This window comes from Lathamus discolor, chromosome 19, assembly GCF_037157495.1.
Source record: "Lathamus discolor isolate bLatDis1 chromosome 19, bLatDis1.hap1, whole genome shotgun sequence".
In the NCBI taxonomy this organism is placed as follows: Eukaryota; Metazoa; Chordata; class Aves; order Psittaciformes; family Psittacidae; genus Lathamus; species Lathamus discolor.
In genome coordinates this window covers 834,520-852,972 of record NC_088902.1, presented here as the reverse complement: position 1 = coordinate 852,972, position 18,453 = coordinate 834,520, and the positions used below count along the sequence as shown (strand labels likewise).

Below are 18,453 nucleotides of genomic sequence, written 5' to 3'. Positions count from 1 at the left end.
TCCTCGCCCCGCGGGGCCAGTGGGCAGGCTCTACCCGCCGTGATGGTTCGAACTAGCCAATGGGAGGCGACGCTCCGCCCGCCGTACCCAATGAGCGGGGGAGGAGGTGGTGCCAGCGGGTTAGGCTGCGCCGCCCCCCCCCGCTCGCATCCTCTCGGCGGTGCGAACGCGACCATTTTGCGGGGGGGATCGGCGGAGCGGCGGCGGAGCGGCGGGGACCGGGCCCGGGGCGGCCGCGCGGGCCTCGCAGAGCAGCGGGCGGCGGCGGCGGCGGCGGGGGGGCGCGGGCAACGGCGGCAGCGCCTGAGGGGGGGAGAGGCGGCTCCGGAGGCGCGGCCCGAGGCGCTGGGCCCAGGGCTCCCGCTCGCTCCGGGGAGGGGACGGGCGACGCCGAGCCCGCAGCGAGCGACCGCTCCGTGCCCCGTTCCCCTCCGCGCTGGGTGACGCTGCCCGCGCCGGGCCCGAACCGCCGGGGAAGATGTCCAGGCCTGTCAGGTGAGTCCTTGGCGGGGCGCGGAGGCCCCGCTCCCGCCTCTCCTCCCACCCGCGGCGCCAGCGCTGCCTCCTGCCCTCCCTGCTCCCTCCCTCCCTGCCCGGGCCCGGCCCCCGGCGCTGCGGGCCGGGCCGCCCGCCCTGCCGCAGGCCTCGCCGCGGGCCGTGCCTGGGGAAGGGGCAGCCCGAGGCCCGGGCGAGCCGCGGAGGGGCGGGGTGAGGGGCCGGGAGGCCGCGCGGGCGCAGCACGGGCCCAGCACGGGCCCGTTTCCCTGCAGGTGCCCGCTGGGTCGCGCGTTCCCCGCCGATCGCTCCCTCCGAGCGGCCCGGCCTCGCTCGCCGCCTCGCCGAGGGGCTGGGGCGCTGCAGGCCCGGGGAGAGGCTGCGCGCAGCGTTTTGTAACGGGAGCGGCGCATCTCCGCCGAGGGCCGCCCGCGCCGCAGCCCCTGCGGCCCGCTCCCTGCGCGGGGGGAAGCGGAGCACGCCGCAGGGGGAGGGGACCCGCACGCCCAGCGCCGGGCCCGGGCAGGGTCTGGGCCGAGGGGCTGTGCATGGAGCTAAACCACGTTTAGGGGAGGAGTTGGGAGGAGCCGCCCCCTCTGGTGGGAGCAGCGCTCAGCGCACGCCCTTTTCCTCTCGCCTGGGCGCTAAGTGCGGTCCCCGGGTCCGTTTCCTACGGGTGTTTCCCCCCTGAGAGCGTTGGGTTTAGCCCGTGGAAGGAGGAACCCGTGGGGCGTTTACGTAGCGGGCTGTGCTGTCAGCTGCAGGGGAGGTAGGTCCTGGTGGTTGTGCCTTTGGTTGCGCCTGGAGCTGGGGGGGCTGCAGGGTAACCTGAGCCACGGTGTTGGATCGTGGTGGCTTTGAAATCCCAGGGCATGTATCTGAAGGGGGGGAAGAGGGAACTGGAAAGTGCTCAGAGGGTGGACTTGAGATTTGAATTGTCTTCATAGCGCAAGTAAGAGGTTTCATCAGGTATTGTTTGTATGCTCTGAAATGTTTTCATTCTCAAGGTACTGTAAGTAAGTGGTTGTGCTTTCATTCCCAGTGAGCCTGGTCTGCGGATCCTGGGCGTCCTGGGTCTTGTGGAATAATCAATGTGGAATTAATTATGGCTGTGAAAACTTACATATGTACGTTTATAGCTGGTAGCCTTTGTAGTTAAGTAATGGTTCTAGCGCACAAGAGTTAAATAGCTGGAAGCTAGGACTGTGCTAAGTGGGGGAGTTTGGCACAGTGATTAGGGAAACACTTGTTAGTTCATAGCTCCTTTTTTTTGCCCCAATAGCGTGTATTCCTGTATGCATAGGTAAGGGCAGGTAAAGCTCAAGTTCCAGTCTCAGGGAATTGTCTTGGGTCCAAAAGGTGGATTAATAGGAGTGCGTATTCCCTGCTCTGCAGCATCAGGCTTTGGCCTTTTGCAAGGCAGGCTGGTGGACGAGATGGACTGGTGGTCTGATCTTGAATGACAGTGCCTGTGCTCTGAAATACAGAGGTGATGTGACTTTGCTGCTCAGGGTGACACTTCAGTGCGTGTTCTGCTGGTGATTAACTTGCCAGCCCGGGAGGCTCGCTACAGGTAAGGGAGGTGTTGTGTCTGCCCAAGTAGCTCCCAAGCTTTCTGCTATTCAGTAGCTTTCTAAGCCACCATTTCTAGACAAAAATAATCGATGAATAGAAATGTGCCCGGCCCTGCAGCGTTGTGAAAGAGCTGACTTGGGTCACCTCTGCTGACAGGCAGGAAAACGAGGTGCTAAAGTCCAGCAGGCTGCTAGCAGCAGCAAACCCTTTGGCACGTGTGAGGAGCAGGTCTGGCAGTCCGTTATGTAGCTGTGTTAAACAGCCCTGCCGGGGGAAAAATGTTGCTCCTCAGTGGCTGGTGCAGCCTGCTGCTCTGCTAGGGAGTGACTGGAGAGCTCCCTTCACAGGTTTAAATCAGAAACTCCTCCCGTTGTTGGCTCTGAGGTGTTGTCTGGGTGTCTTGGCTTGTTACTAACATGGAAGTCTGGGGAGGGGTTTGAGTGTTGGAAAAGTTTTGCTGTGTTCAGTGGGCTTTGACTTAATTTATTATGTTTGCTAGTTTCTGGTGGATCTGCATGTGTCTGAAACAAGGAACTTTGTAAAATCCAGCCCCTGTCCTTGTTTCTCCTCCACTTGTTGGTGGAATATTGCCTTAATACTTTGGTTCCTTTAAAATTGGTGTGAAGTGGTAGTGAAGTCCTGGTATTTACAGGCTTCGTTTGCCTGGCCCTTGGACCCAAGTGCTTTCTACACAATTAAACTGCTCCTGGGTGGGTAGTGATGATATCTGCACTATTGTTGGCAAATGGCAAGAAGTGGAAAGGAAAGGAAGCTCCAGTCACTGAACCTCTGCTTCATGTGGCTGCTTCCACTCAAGTACTGCAGAGAGTGTTTGGAGCTGGTGGCTGCGTCGTGCCATCCCTTCCTGTCCCTTCATACAACTGAAATACCCAATTTTGAGGCACTGTTTTTATAAAGAACAGTTAATGTGTTTCAAGGAAGAATTTTGACTCTTCATTGGCTGGCCTTTGCTTCTGCTTTTCCTTGCTGACTGCTTTCACTCGCTGGTAATTCCTTCCCTGCAGGCATTGGGCGAGTAGAGAAGTCGCAGGGGTTTGTGTTTGTTCATTCTAAGATTAAAGGCAGTTATGAATTGATCCATCTCAGTGCTTCAAGGCACTTAATTTTTCTGTATTAGTGACACTTGAATCCCAGTCTTCCATTGGCACCACAGGGGAGGGGGAACCTTTTGACGTTTTGCTTGCAGGAAAAGCTGTATTTCTCTAAATATGTCTTGTTGCCAGTCTTGTACCTGGACAATGTAAAATACAAATATTGTGATTTCTTGCATGGAGTAGGAGGGAAAACAGCTCTTCCTTGGCGATTTAACTTAAGGAATAATGTGTGGTTGTGTCCAGAGATAAGCTGTGGATGCTTTCCAGATAAGCAAAAAGATTTGATCCTTGCTCTCAAAACGTTCAGCCTGAAGAGAAACAGAGCAAGGCAAAGGTGCAGTAGAAATTGAAATACCTGGAACTGCACAGGTTGCAGAATTGATTTGGGAGGGGGTGTTTGGGGGTTTGTGGTTTTCCTCCCCCTGCGCTGCGTCAGGCCATTTCTGTATTGTATTTAGTAATTGTAGTTAGGCTCAAATGGAGGATGGGCCCAAAACTGTTGCTGCATAAATCATTTAATTGTTTTATGGAGTTCCAAGTCATGCGTATCCCTAAAAATTCCTCCAGATGCCATGAGCAGTGCTTAGTCTTAAGAGATGTTTGGAGTTAGCCCGAGTCCAGCCCCAAGCAATAACCTCTGTAATTGGGAACCTCTCCTTGAGTCTTGTCTGAGTACAGCTGTGCCAGTTTTGACCATCTAACGCCATAGCGGTGTGCTTTAGGTACAGAATTGTCACTGGGCTTTGATGTTTCAGCTTCTGCTGTGTCCTTGCAAGTGAATGTTCGTTTAAGGCCTAAATCCAGCACTGGGTGTTTGTTTTGCACAGCTTTGAAAGTCTCTAGGAAAAACATTTCCTGGCTATCTTATCTCTGGGTAAGAGAGGCACCAAAGGGGTGCTTTTAATGGCAATACTTATTGACAAGATGCTGCCCTCAGAGTGGGACATCTTTACCAGCCGGGAAAGAGAACTCAGAAGTGAACACTGTTCTGCACTGAGGGAAGGGCCCTGATGTTCCTCACAGTGCTTGTTTGATGGTGATAGCGGTTAAATGCTGGAGTTAAAACCAAAAGCCCCATCAGTAACCATTTAATCTGCCGTTTATTTGTCCTAACCATTCCTCTTCAGTGCTCGATGAGATGGGTCACCAGCCTTTTGAAGACTCCCAGCGTTGCTTTTCAGGAGCAGATGTGTTATTTTGTTTAAACTGGGACTTGATCTGTGGATTTTAATACCTGGGAGCTGAGCATTCCCTTTACAAAGCCAAAAACTTCCCAAATGGTGGTAATCTGACATGTTGACTTCCAAAGGCTGAGGAGTTAGGGAGCTTACTAGCCGGAGATGGGGTATTCCTATACAATCCTTACTCAGCTTGGTGGGCATTGAGTATGGGTTATAAAAGCCATTGGGTATTTCTGAGTTCTTAGTAAATGACTTGAGCATTACTTTGCTCAGCGAGTGCTGTGGACTTCCTAGAAGAGTTACTCTTTATTCCAGCGGTACTGGACTGACTGCTGTAAAATAAAACTTACTGTAGCAACTTCTCTCTCTACCTTTTCTTCCCCAGTTCCTTCTCACATGCACACTGTAAATGTTAAGCTGAATTAGCAAGTGAGTTACGTTAAAGTTTCAGTGTGTGTTTGAAACCAGCTTGAACAGTATCTATCCCAGATGCCTACAAGATTGTCTTATGCTCAGTCTAACTGAATGTAAGAAATGGTTTATTGCCTGGTTGTAAGAAATGGTTTATATCTGGTTGCTTGCCTTAACAGCTTCTAGTTTTTTACAAAACCAGCACTACTTTTTCTCTGGCTCTAAGCCCTAGTGTACTTATCTGCTCTGTTTTTATCACCTTGGCATAATAAAAGATGCAGTCTCTCTCTGCAGGCTTGTAGTTACTAAGCACTGCACACGAGTGCTGTTGACAGGTCTACAGCCAAGCATAAGTTGATCTCCATGGGGTGAGTGATGAGTATAGAGAGAGGAGAATGGCGGAGGCGGGAGAGTTTGTTTGCTGGTTCTGCCCTTGGGAGCTTCTCTGGCTCTGTTGGGAAGACCTGCACGTTTCTGTCTGCAGGAATCTCACTGTAGGTTATTCCTTTTCCTCTGCTCTTCTCCTTGCCCTGCAAAATCAGATCAAGCAAGACAAACTGCCTTCTCTCTAGTTTCCTTCTGCCATAGTGATGGGGTTTTAATATCAGTATCACTGCTCCTGTTCAGCAGGTAATGAGAGCCTGGCAGGATTTACTGTCCAGCTGAACACAGGGTACAGAGTTCAGAAAGAGGAAGGATGTTTTCCATAGGGACAGTGTTTTTCACTAAAGTTCTATTGTCTGTGCTATGTTTTCAGGGCCTGGTTTAATCTGGGTCTCTGACTGAAAAAAGGAAGATAAAGCTGCGTGTGACCAAGTTACTACAAGGTGGCAAGATTACAACTTCCATCTTGCATGTTAGAGAAGTGATTAAACATCTTATTTAGTAACTTCATTGTTCTTCACATGCTTACTAGAATAAAATCAGTGCTTTCACATGGGAGGCGCATCAGGAGGCAATCTTCAGGAAGGCTGCCTGTAGGAATAGGAATTGGAGTTCCTGGACAGTGCACTGTAACAAGCTTTGCCAGTGGTTGTGTTCTTGAGCTGGTGTACTCCTGTGCTGGGGCTGTGAGCGAGCAGTGCTCAGGAGCACGTTGTTCTTGTACTTTGTTCCACTTGCGCGTACTCTGCAGCTTGGATGCGATTCAGCCTGTAGCAATCTAATGACTGGTTTTACTTCCCTTCTCTTTGCTTGTTGGGGCTTTCTTTGTTGAGAGCTTGGAGTTTTGGGGGAGTTTTTTAAGGAGGCTCGGTGCAGGGTTGAAATAAAACAGTTGTGTTTCTTCATCTTCTGATGCCTGTTGCTGCAAGCCTTGGGGAGAGGTACTTGTACAGGAGGGCAGCTCACACTTGATTTCAAATGGATCAACAGCCAGAAGGCAACAATGGCCTTTGAGACATCTTTCAGCTCGATGCTCTTGGCAGCAATGCATGATGTTAATTGCAAAGTGCAGTCCAGTTTGTGTGTGGAATTCAGCAGGGCAGGAGAGGGGGAGGGCCTTGTGGTTCATGTGCTGGAGGGGGCTTGTGTTGCCTTCTCTTTGCAGTGGTCCTCCAAGTCCTACCACTTGCTTGACTTTTCTGGCTGTAGAGGTGAGCATGGGTGGTGATTGCTGCAAAATCAGCTTTGCCACTGACTTTGAGTCACAGGCGTTGGAAAGCAATATGGAAGTGTTTCTCCAATTCATGCTGCTATTTGTGTGCTTGTTTTACACCTGGAATCCTGGTCTTAAATAACACAGCTGTGCCACAGGATCTTAGGGGAAGCTCTGGCTTAAAGTTCAGGCTGATGCTTTCTTGAAGTGCATCTTTAATCTTGGGGTGGGAACACTGCTTTAGATCAGGCTTTCGCTAGTGTGGTGATACATAATGATAGCTCCATAGTGTGAATAATGAAAGAACCATGTAGTGCAGGTTAAGATGGCTCTTCCTCACTGCAGCCATGAGCCATAAGAGAGTGCTACTTATCACAAAGCACTTCTCAACTCCAAGACTATAATCCAGTCTATTATAACAGCTCCTTAGGAAAATGCTAGAATATACTGTGTGTTCATCTCTGACTTCAAAGGTGTAGGTGGCTTGCTTAGGAGAGTTTTTAGGCTGCAAGTCCTGCACTGGAAGCAAGGATATGGCACTTTCTTGGTACTTGCAGAAAGCTTTTGCATCTCAAATTGCTAACTTCTGTTTTCCCCTTGCTTTTGAACAGGAACAGGAAGGTGGTCGATTATTCCCAGTTTCAGGAATCAGATGATGCTGGTAAATGACTTTTTTCTTACCAATATAACCTTGGGCCTAGTTCATTTATTGCTTTGTGTATCAACTGTTTTGCTTCTGGTCCCATCTTTAACTTAACATTCGAAGGACTTTCTGCTCTTCACAGCCTGAACTGTTAATAAGTATTTGCAAATATAATGATGCTCATATGCTTTGTATTAAGCAAACAATGGTGATAGGAATCTTACTATTTAATGCTTTGTATTGTTGTAGTGCCTTGAGGCTGTTGGCAGCAACAATTTTCTTCCTTGGTCTATGTTATGTTCTGGGGCAGCATCTCCCTGATGCCACTTTTTCTCCCATAAAATATGTTTCCAGTTTAGTGGGACTCCAGTTAATCCCATAATGTCAGGAGGCATTTTTGGGAATTGCATCTCCAAACCCCCAGTCTTTATGTCCCGGTGAATTAATGGAATGTTTCTGGAAGCCATATGGAATACGTTTTATGATCTCAGAAAGCACTCATAGTGCTACTGTTTGCTCAGTGAGGCTGCGCTGATAATGGAAACAAATGTGCATAGTTCTTCATTGCAGTCCTGTTCTCCTATTGTATAAGGCATTGTGTAATAGTTGTAAAAAGTTACTGTGTAAACTACTCCACAATGACATGTGTTTTTTCCCATCACAGCACAGTAAATAAAGTGCTGTTAAAAGCGTGTAGAAATATGTAGGGATGTTAACTTGTAATCAGTTTAGATAACAACTCTGTTTCTGTAAAATGAGACACTGTGTTCTCTTGTGAGGCTTTCTGTAGCTCATCTTCCTATGTCAGACTTGTCTGTGTGGGGCATTGATTGTGCTGCCGGTGGAAGAAAAGGTAAATCACTGGTTAAAGACAGGACTTTGCTTCTGTAAAGTTCTGTTTGAAGCTTTGTGGTTTTGTTACTGTGTTGGTTTGGGTTTTTTAAGGGCTTCTTTTTGGTGTGCATGAAATGGGCAGTTTAAGTGATAGCTGAAGAAGTCAGTTTACTGGGAACTAGGAGTTTGACTCAAAGCCATTTTGTGCTGTCCCATCCAGATGAAGATTATGGAAGAGATTCAGGTCCCCCATCCAAGAAAATCCGTTCATCTCCCCGGGAGGCTAAAAATAAGAGGAGATCTGGGAAGAACTCTCAGGAGGACAGGTAAAAGCAGCACTTCATCCACTACAAACATGGCTCCAAACCTTGTCCTGTGTCTGGGGAGCAGTAAATCCTAAGAGGAGTGATTGTAAGTGGAGTTCAAGGTCTGCAGTGTGAGTTACAGAGCTCTCAATCACAAAGCTTGAATAATCAGTTTGGACATTGAGGTGGTTCTTTCTCATCCGAATAGACAGAGAAATCATGTGGAAAGTACTTGTCACTAGTACTTTGCCATTGAAATTTCCAGAGATAGGTGGTGGGAATGGGAAGGAATATGATCAGAGTTACAGAAACTTGCAACTGTTCCAATTATCCAGGTAAGTCAGTGGCGAGATGCATTCTGTTTTCCATGTTTTTTCCATATGCTTGAAGCATTCATAGAATCATGGAATGGTTTGGGTTGAAGGGACCTTAAAGCTCCTCCAGTTCCAACCCCCTGCCATGAGCAGGGACACCTTCTGCTTGTCTAAGCCCTGTCAAACCTGGCCTTGAGCACTGCCAGGGATGGGGCAGCCACAGCTTCTCTGGGCACCCTGTGCCAGCGCCTCACTACCATCACCACCCTCAGAAGTTCTCCAACTTCTGCCTAATATCTAATCTAATTCTCCCCTCTTTCAGTTTAAAGCCGTTTCCCCTTTTGGTTAAAGATTAAATGCGACAGTACAGTGGCAGTTAGGAGCTGGGGCCATTTGTTGTATTTCTTTGTTTCTCATTTCTAGTCTTGTCTAATTCATAACCAAAGTAACCTGCTTTGATAACTGAGTTGCTCCAGCAGTATGAAGGGACTCTGTTCTAAGTGATGTCCTACTGAACAGTGGAAGTCTTTCCTGTAGAGTGGAGGTATCTTCCTGTTTACAGTAACTATGGTCAGCAAATGATTGCCATAACACCTCTTAAGTCAACTGACTGCCCTCATGAGAGACACCAGCTTCAGGGATGGAGTTTATTCATACTCTGTAAGCCCAAGGTGTCTCTTGGTCCTGTTGCACTGTACACTTTGGAGGCTTCCCTATCATCTTCCTGTTCCATGAATGTAGGCATACAAATATTTCCATGGTCCACCTGCTGTTGTGAACTGAGTGGGAGAGACTGTTTTCACCCTGGGTAATAACCAGGAATACCAGAAATCAAGGATTTAATGGATATGACCTCTAAAGTGATAGGGCTGGGCAGCTCCCAAAGCAATTTAGTAGCTGACCTTGATGTCCTTTTAGGTTTTTAATCTGTAAGAACAGTTCTATATGTATTGCAAAACTCACAGGGGGCTTGCATGGAAAACCAGCTCATATCTTCAAGGGACTGAAACCCACACAGAAAACATCCATGCTTGAGGGGCTGTGATGGGACAAGTTACCTTAACTATGAGAGTTGAAGTGTTGTGAGGCAGCTCCAGCTGCTGGATCGGAAAGCAGCGGAGGTTTGATCTATTATACATCATTGGCCCTTACCAGAGTCCTCGCCACTCTTGCTCAGAACACTTGCTTGCTTCCCGATTGGAGTGCACGTTCTTACATGCTGAAAGGAAAGCCCTCTCTGGCCAGTGGGAATGACTAACGATGGAGGTTTGGATAAGAGCATGAGTACCTGCTTGATAGGGATGCCCTCTGGTGCAGAGTGGTGAAACTCCCTCAGAAATGAGATCATTGGAGAGATTGTAAACCAAATACGTGCTAGTCAAGTGCTGTGCAGCAACAGAGGATGAAGGGGTCCAAAGAAAGCAGTGACATAAAAGGATTACTATAATACTCAGTATAAAACTTTATTCCATTTATAGACTCAGCCATGCATTATATAAAACTTAATTTCTAACAGTAAAATGTAAGACCTGTATTATTGGTAGGGTTAAGAGTGAAGTGCATGGCTCATCTCAACCTTATTATTTCCTAGTTGGATCACTTTAAGTTTGTCTGTGATTCAAAGGTTGAACGTTACCTTTCCAACCATGATCTCTCTATTCACTGCTGATTCATTCCGAAGTATAACATGGTGATGTCCGGGACAAGTGCCTATTCCCAGCCTGGAGATCAGTTTGCTCTCTGCATATTTGTGTTTTCCATATGTCAGTACCTGAAACCAAAGTTAAAACAGCAGCCAAACCCTGTCTTTCTCTCATTTTCAGTGAGGATTCAGAAGAAAAAGATGTGAAGACTAAGAAAGACGATTCACACTCGGCAGGTAACTAACTACATTGTGCAGATAGTGTACCAACAAAGTGAAGAGCAGGTTGTATGAGTTACAGGAGTAGGATTTAGCACAGGAAAGAAACTGTTCTGCCTAGAGAAGCATGCACTTTCCTAATACACTTAAGCTGGATGCTGCTTCTTGCTGCTGTTATTTCCCATCCTGGTTTGGGATAACTTGGTTTTGTGTTGTAATATGCAGCAGATAGGTGTCTGTGAACCTCTTCCCTCTAGTTCTTGTCCCTCTTTCAGCATCATACAAGAAACTTCATAGTTGTGCCTTTTCCTTCCAGATGAAGATTTTGGCAGCGAAGATGATGACTTAGGAGCAGATGATGGCAAAGCTGACAGTGACTATGAGAGCTCTCAAAAAAGCAAAAAAGGAAAAAAGGCTAAACCAGAAAAGAACAAGAGGGCAGCCTCCAAATCCAGGAAAAGGCCTGCAGGTAAAAAGCAGTGAACATCTTAATTCACTTTCTCATGACTGCCTTGACCTGTGTCTTGCGCTTGTGCTACCTCAAGGTGATCTCTATTCCCTGTCTCCTTATAACGTGGTGACTTTTGCTGCAGAGGACAGTGAGGATGAAAAAGAAGACCACAAAAATGTGCGTCAGCAACGACAGGCAGCATCCAAAGCAGCCTCTAAACAACGAGAGATGCTTATGGACGATGTGGGGAGCGAGGAGGAAGAGCAAGAGGATGATGAAGCACAGTTCCAAGAGAGTGAGTAAATGGGATTGTAAAAAGTTAAAATCAATGTAACATAGGTATAGTTAAACAGAAGTTTATGGGTTTGGCCAGACAGCAAAAGGAACCCAGTTTACTTTTTGACTGTGACAGTGAAGACGTAACTTGTTCTTCTCAGCAACTTATTATGGCATGTCTGTCCAACAGGCCAAGCTTTAACACTTGTTAAATCTTCATGCTTTTTGCTGCTATCCAGTTGATTTTGAAGCATTCATGCTCCTTTCAGATGACATAAAAGTACTTTTTATCCTTGATCTAATCAAGGAAGGACGGTTTGTTTCAGAAGAGATGGGTTCTGCTGGTAATGAAATCTGAAATACTGAATGCGAATGATTTCACAATGGAGTTAAGAGTACCATTGAGAAGATCACTCCTCTCACTCTTATTAAGGAGATGGAGCATCTGTAGAGGACCTCAAAATACTTGCTGTGTCATTATACTAGTGCTTTATCCCTAGCAGTGTAAAGTGTCATTTAGCACACAGGTGAAAGCTCTTAAGGTCACAGAGTCCTGGTTTCCTGTCTCCACAGTTGAGCTGGCAGATCCCTCAACTGTATCTTCTGCTCCCTTTTCTTTTCTCAACAAAAACTTGAATCTCTTTATGCTTCCAGCAGATTCAGGAAGTGACGAAGACTTCCTCATGGAAGACGATGATGATAGTGACTATGGCAGTTCAAAAAAGAAAAACAAAAAGGTCTCCAAGAAATCCAAGCCAGAGAGGAAAGAAAAGAAAATGCCGAAGCCCAGGCTAAAGGCTACAGGTGAGTGTATGCAAAGAAAACTCTTCCCTTTGCTTTAGAGGTTAGTAGTTCCTTTTTCTGCTCTAGAAGACTTGGTAGAAATCTTGGGATCAGGAGCATTCACATTAAACACTGCCAGGGATGGGGCAGCCACAGCTTCTCTGGGCACCCTGTGCCAGCGCCTCAGCACCCTCACAGGGAAGAGCTTCTGCCTAAGAGCTCAGCTCAGTCTCCCCTCGGGCAGGTTCAAGCCATTCCCCTTGGCCTGTCCCTACAGGCCCTTGTCCAAAGCCCCTCTCCAGGTTTCTTGTAGGCAATGTAATTCATGTGACAGGCTGTGATTTAAAGCAGCACTATGTAATAATGTGGTGGCTTTCATTCTTAATTAAGAGTTTGAATTGTTCTCCATGTCTTGTTGAAAAACTGCATAGATAGCAAAATTTTCCCTATTGAGAAGCTGCAGTCTGAATTTCAGCCAACTGTAGCCAAATAATACAACTTGTGCTTGTGGTGTCATATCTAGTGATTGATCAGGACATGGAATTAAATAGTTCTGATATCATTAGCTAACTTTTCAGTTCAGCTTTACTAACTACCTGACAGGAGGATGAAGCCAGGAGGGGGCTGGTCTCTGCTCCCAAGGAACAGGGGATGGGACAAGAGGAACCGGCCTCAAGCTGCTCCAGGGCAGGTTTAGATGGAGCTGAGGAACAGTTCCTGCCCCAGAGGGTGCTCAGGCATTGGAACAGGCTGCCCAGGGCAGGGCTGCAGTCACCGTCCCTGCAAGTGTTCACACCCCATGGAGACGAGGCCTCAGTGCCATGGGGCAGTGGTGGCCTGGGCAGTGCTGGGAACGGCTGCACCGGATGAGCTTCAAGGTCGTTTCTAACACTTAGTGTAAAACCGTCATGTGTTGCTCAGTCCTGGTCGTATGAAGCCACGTGACAGTTTTGTCTCTGTTGCTGATCATAACTTTTATAAGCTCTTTCTTCTTTCAGTGACCCCCAGCCCAGTGAAAGGCAAAGGGAAGGCAGGCCGCCCCACAGCTTCCAAGGCAACAAAAGAAAAGACCCCATCCCCTAAAGAAGAGGATGAAGAGCCTGAAAGTCCCCCAGAAAAGAAAAAATCAGCCAGCCCTGCACCAGAGAAGTCAGGGGATGAGGGCTCTGAAGATGAAGCACCCTCTGGGGAAGATTAAATGGCAGTTGAGGAAATCTTTGTTTAAAAAAAAAAAAAAGGAAAAAAAGAAAAAACCCAACAAAAAAAGAAAAAGGAAAAGAAAACACACTTAGGGGTAGAACACGGTTTTGGCTGTGGCTTGACTCATGGGCTTTGAATGCTGTCTTTACTTTCAGCTCTTTAATACAGTGTATCCTTTTTTTAATAAGAGGAAACCCTTACACAGTCCTGTTTTGAAGTCAATGTTCTCTGTTGGCCATTCTGTTCTCCCTCCCCCAGGAAAGCCATTGGAGACAAAATTAACAGACCTTTGAATATATATATATATATATTTTTCTTTCAAGGGATAACTGCAGTTGTGAAGCAATAAGGGTTGAGACTGATACGTGGAAACCATACTTACAAATCCTTGTTAGAATAGATTGCCCAGTGCTGGTAAGAGTTCTTTCAAACTATTCTTCTGTGTTTGAATCTGTGGGGAAAATGAAGCTATGCTCTTAACAGACTTCTGGTGAGACAAAAGCACTCTCAGAAACCAGTGTAGTTGGTAGGAATTCCAATTGGGGAAGGGGAAACACAGGGAGGAAACCTGTGTTTCTTGGATTCAGGCACGCTTTTCATGGAAAGCAATCATGACTTGTAGATGGGCCACTGTCTTCTATTTAGTAAAGACCCCCTGATCAGGATGCAAGACCTTTTGTGTTTGCTGGGGAGAATACTGTTCTGCAATAGGAGAATTGCAGTTTATTCTCTACAAGTCTAGATAGACAACCTACAAGCTTCTCCCATCCCTTAATTCTTCCACAGTTGGCTACAGGTGGGGAGGATAGGGAAGAAAAATTGCAAACCATTTGAAAACCTGTGGTTTCCAGTTTGGGATTGTGGCAAATGTCTGTAAAGTTTTCCCAAGGAAACAAAAGAATCAATGGGTAGTGTAAAACTAAATTCTTTAGCTTTTGGGGCGAGGGATGTCCTTTCCTAAATGTGAAGCAAAGGATTCCTGTAATGCTCTGGTCAGTCTCGGATCCCATGAGTCACGCTGAAGTGTTTCTCTTCTCTCCCTCCATCTGGCCTCAGGAGGCTGTGTAGTCAGAGCTCAGCCTCTCCAGCTCCAGTGTTGGACAGCAGACTTCCATGGTAGTGCACATCACCACGATCCCACTTCCATGTCTTCATCCTGCAGTGTGGGAGGCTTTGCTCTCACATTGACATGGCTGCTTCTGACTATTGGTCATCGTTCTGCTCCCTAAGCCTGAGCAGTGCTGGCTAGGGAACAGTGGTGAAGGATGAAGTTGGGAGGAAGTGGAGTTGGAAGCAGTGTAGCAGGGCTCTGTCATTCCCTAATAAAAAAGCAGGATGTCCCCCTCAAAATGCAAGACACTTGAGATGTGTGTGGTGGCATTTAAATGTGTTCTTATCCAAGCAGCCATATCCTTGTTTTCTAAAGTAGCCAAGCCCTGGGTTTCAAACCCCGATGCAGAGGTTGCTGCCATGTTTGTTGGTGGAAATACTCAAAACTGGACCTGCCGTTTTTCTCTTTTTGAAACCCTTTGTGCTTTCTCTGTGTCGCTCACAGTTATCTATAGCTGAGAAGCTTTGCATCCTTTCTTTTTGTCAAAGAACTACACAGTTTGTAACCAGCCTCTTGAAGGTTAACATAAGGCAGCTAATCAGTTGGATTGCTGGTGCACGTGCTACCAGGTGTTTAATCCTATCTGGATTGTAGAGAGAGACACTAATATGACCAGGAAGGACGTTGGGCTGAATGGTGTAGGAAGCCTGGAGATGCTGATGAGCACAGTGTGGAGCCTAAAATGTGGGGTGACTATTAATCTAACAGCCGAGTGATTGTCTTGTGTGATTCATAGCCATGGATTTTATTGAGGCTGGTAAATTACTTTACCTTGGCTTATAAAAAATTAAGTTCTCTAATATTCTTTACTCTAATGAAACTACTGTTGCCATTACAATAAAGATGATCGGTGTTTCCATTGTAAATCTTCTTTTTTAAGTGGTTTAATTTTGCAGAACAGCTTAAGGCTGGAGCTGAAGTATCAACTCTTGATAAAGAAGCGAATGTAATCCCCTCTCCTGTCCCACCCCTCTTCCCACCTTCCAGGTTTCTGGGAGAGCAGGGTCTCTTACCTCCACTTCTTGGGTAATACGGGGAAAACGGCCAAGTTTTCAAAAGCAGTTGGATTAAAACTGGGGATAGAATACACTTTTGTGACTGTCTGGGCCACGGGGTTGTTCCCTTTCAGTCCAGACTGTTTCAAGCTATTGTCTGTTGGCTTCTTAGGCAGTTTTTTTTGCTATTAACTGTAGAATACCTCTAGCTGACTGGTCAAACGGTTGGTTCTTTACCTGCCAGACCAGGGGTTATTTCCTGAAGAGTGTCCTTTGTAAGTTCCACTGTATGATCTTCTTTTGCTAACACAGGTAACTAAAGTGAAGGCTGTGAAAAACGAGTTCCTGTTGTTCTCAGTTCAGGTTTTGGACTGCATTCTTTCCTGCCTGGCAGTTTCAGCCCTTGCTCTAACAAACCTGTTCTGCTTTCTCATCCGTTCGCCTCACGGCTGGTACAGGCTGCTTGATGCTTCTCTTGGAGTTTGTCACAACCCAGACACGATGTCAACCCTGTCCTGCTGCTGGGGTTTTGTACCTTTTGCTGTATCTGACTGTTTTGTGCAAACACTAAGTTAAGCCCAAATGGTTTCTTGGCTCCTCAGTTAGAAACAGCGGTTTCCATTTTTACAGGTAGAAGAAAATAGTGAAGGTTGATGCTTTTTAGTTACTGTTTTTAGCACACAGCGTTTTTCAGTAGTGGCACTTAACCATTTCTAAATGTCCTTTTTACTTAATTTGTGTGAAGCCTTCTGTTTTCTTGAGGGAAAGCTGTGAAAAATGCCTTTCTTTAGGAGGTGGAATAGTTCTTCCCGGAGCAGAAAGTTTCAGTCACAGAAGAAGCCTTTGAGAAAGATCGTCTTCTGTTCCACAGCTGTAGTTTTGGAGCCTTTGCAGAGAGGTGAATGCATTTATTCCCAAGTTCAGTTAAGTAGTGCCCTGCTCTTAGTCTTTAAATGGTAGTTCAGAACTAACTTCCATTATATTGCCTTTTGTCCATTCTGTTTCTGAATCTACACCACCGAGTTCAGTTTTGCAGCTCTATGTCAACAGTCCAGCCTCTAGTAGGCCACTAGGCTTGAACACTGGCAATTTCAGTTGGAATTTCATACTAAGGATTATTTGCTTCACATCCTATTTGATCAGCACGAGAATGCCAAACATGCCAAGCAAAATGTGGTTTTGGAATGGATTGTAGGGGAGAGCAAGACTTGGAAATGGGGCAGCCAGGAAGCTTTTTTGTTCTCTTTTAGCTTCATCAAAGCAGAAGAGCATGTGGGGAGAGAAGCAGCACACCTTAGATGGCTTCTGCTCAGGAACGTTACCACCGCCAGGGCTCGGTGCTGAGTGTGCTCAGCTCCTGTGCCACCATGGGGCAGCAGCAGCAGTGGGCGATGGCCTTCCTGGGCAGTGGCAGGAGATGTGCTGGAATTCCTTTCTTTTTTCCCTTTTCTTTCCTTTTTTTTTTTTTTCACCCCTCCACTGGTGATGGTCCCAAAGGTACAATAAACACTGAGGCACCCAGGTGAAGGAGGGAGGGAAGTAAACTGTAACATGCTGGAAGCTTTTGAGCTGTAGAAACTGGTGCTTTGCTTTATGTAATTTGTTTGTGAAGTGTTTATTTTTATAACAGATCATATTGTTGAACACATGGTTCTTAAAAACTACAAACTGATCCATGAGTTTAATAGTTGAGAAGTGGATGTTCATCTGTTGGGGGAGGCAGGATCTGAAAATGTAAGCAGATGGATGTTTAAAGGGACACTGTCACAAAATAGTTGCTGGCATATAGGAGATGTTAGGCTGGGGGGGGGGGTGGGTCACATCTATATGTGGAAATTATATATTCTATATGTATATGATCAAATAGACAATTTTCCCTGAACTTTGACTATTTTCCTACAGTTTTGGGAGGTTTAAGTACAAGTTCTGCTCATGACAATAGTAAGCAACACTAACTGTTCTGTTCTTACTGTCCACGGTGACTTTTGGTTTAAGTAGTCTTGAGGAGCATCAGAGCTCTGAAAGATGACAGTGTCCTTCCGAGACCTCCCCAGATGAAGTGTATCCTTGTTTTAGCCTTCCCACCTCAGTAGATGACTGGCATTTGAATGTCTTTTCATTGAACTCTTTCTATTAAAACCAAACCACAACTGTTTCTTAAGTGTAGTCAAGTTCTCGCCACGTGCTGACTCTTGTGTCTCGACCACTATCGGGATTGACTCTCTAGACTGCCTGCCCCCCTCACCGCGAGCGGGTCCATCGCCGGAGCATGCTCAGTGTGACTGCAAACACCATTGTGCATATGCTTTGTATATTGGGGCGAGGGTTTTTTATATATATATTTTGGGAGGGGTCGTGGGTGGGATGGAGAAAATACTCAAATCAGCTTAAGCCAGACTAATGTGTGTAAAAGCCCCCCGAAGTATTTTGTGTGTGAGTGCGCGGGTGTGAGTGCGCGCATGGGAGCGTCTGCCATCTCCTTCCCTTTGTGTTCTGCAGATTTGTGAGTTTTACTTTTCTTTCCCCGCAGAAGCAATCGTTCCAGAATAAAATTGTAAATAAGAGCTACGTAATTTTTTGTTTGAACCATGAACATCGTGTCACAGCAAACCCTGAATAACCACGTGGAAGGTAGAGGAGGAGACTCCAGGTAGGGCCTTGGGCCTCCTGCCGTCAGCAAGGCAGCATTAGATGGGATGCAGTGACTATTTGTCTTGAGTATTTGCAATCCCCTGGTGAGCTTGGCTCAAAACCTGGCTCTTTGCAGTCCCCCTGCTCACGCCTTGTAGCAGAGAGAGGAAGGGGCTGCTGCAAACAGCATCTGGTGCCATTGGCGGGGGGTGTTTCCATCAGGCTGGTGCTTCTTGCAATACCTTGACAACACTGAGGTCTGCGGCATGGTACTCGCAGTGAGGTCTGAATGTAACATTAATGCTTTATTTAAAATAAAAGCAACCGTTTTATTTTTAATTATTCTAATGAAAGGGGTTGAAGTGGACGTGCCTGTTGACCCTGTTCATGACTTTCTAGCTGCAACCTTCATTGGTAGAATTGTGTGATGGTCTTTTGTGCTACTTAATTTTACATATTCCAGTCTCTGTATGTACCTGCAACGAAAGAAAAAAGAAAACCCAAAAACAAACCCCTGCTTTGCTTTTATTGAAAGGGTTCCCAGGACTGCATACCTGCTCCTGAGCTCTGGTTTAAGTATGTGTATCCTTCGCTTGTATTTTGTATTAAAAGAAACCACAAAGAAAAAGAACCCTTTATTGTTCAGCATGTTGGAATTGTGTCCCCTCTTATTTT

At 46.5% G+C, this 18,453-nt stretch overlaps 1 protein-coding gene across 2 annotated transcripts; it reads left to right on the top strand.

The window, feature by feature from the left end:
• The first annotated feature begins 289 nt into the window (after positions 1 to 289).
• Positions 290 to 17,302, top strand: NUCKS1 (nuclear casein kinase and cyclin dependent kinase substrate 1). Of its 2 annotated transcripts, none has more exons than XM_065698180.1 (8): positions 290 to 495; positions 6,986 to 7,035; positions 8,072 to 8,177; positions 10,294 to 10,349; positions 10,648 to 10,800; positions 10,925 to 11,077; positions 11,716 to 11,862; positions 12,840 to 17,302. In XM_065698180.1, exons 1-8 carry the CDS (start codon positions 479 to 481, stop codon positions 13,037 to 13,039), a joined length of 882 nt encoding a protein of 293 aa, XP_065554252.1. In that variant the 5' UTR covers positions 290 to 478; the 3' UTR covers positions 13,040 to 17,302. The 2 variants fall into 2 exon arrangements, with proteins under 2 accessions (XP_065554252.1, XP_065554251.1); XM_065698179.1 differs by having other exon boundaries at positions 11,713 to 11,862.
• The last annotated feature ends 1,151 nt before the right edge of the window (positions 17,303 to 18,453 follow it).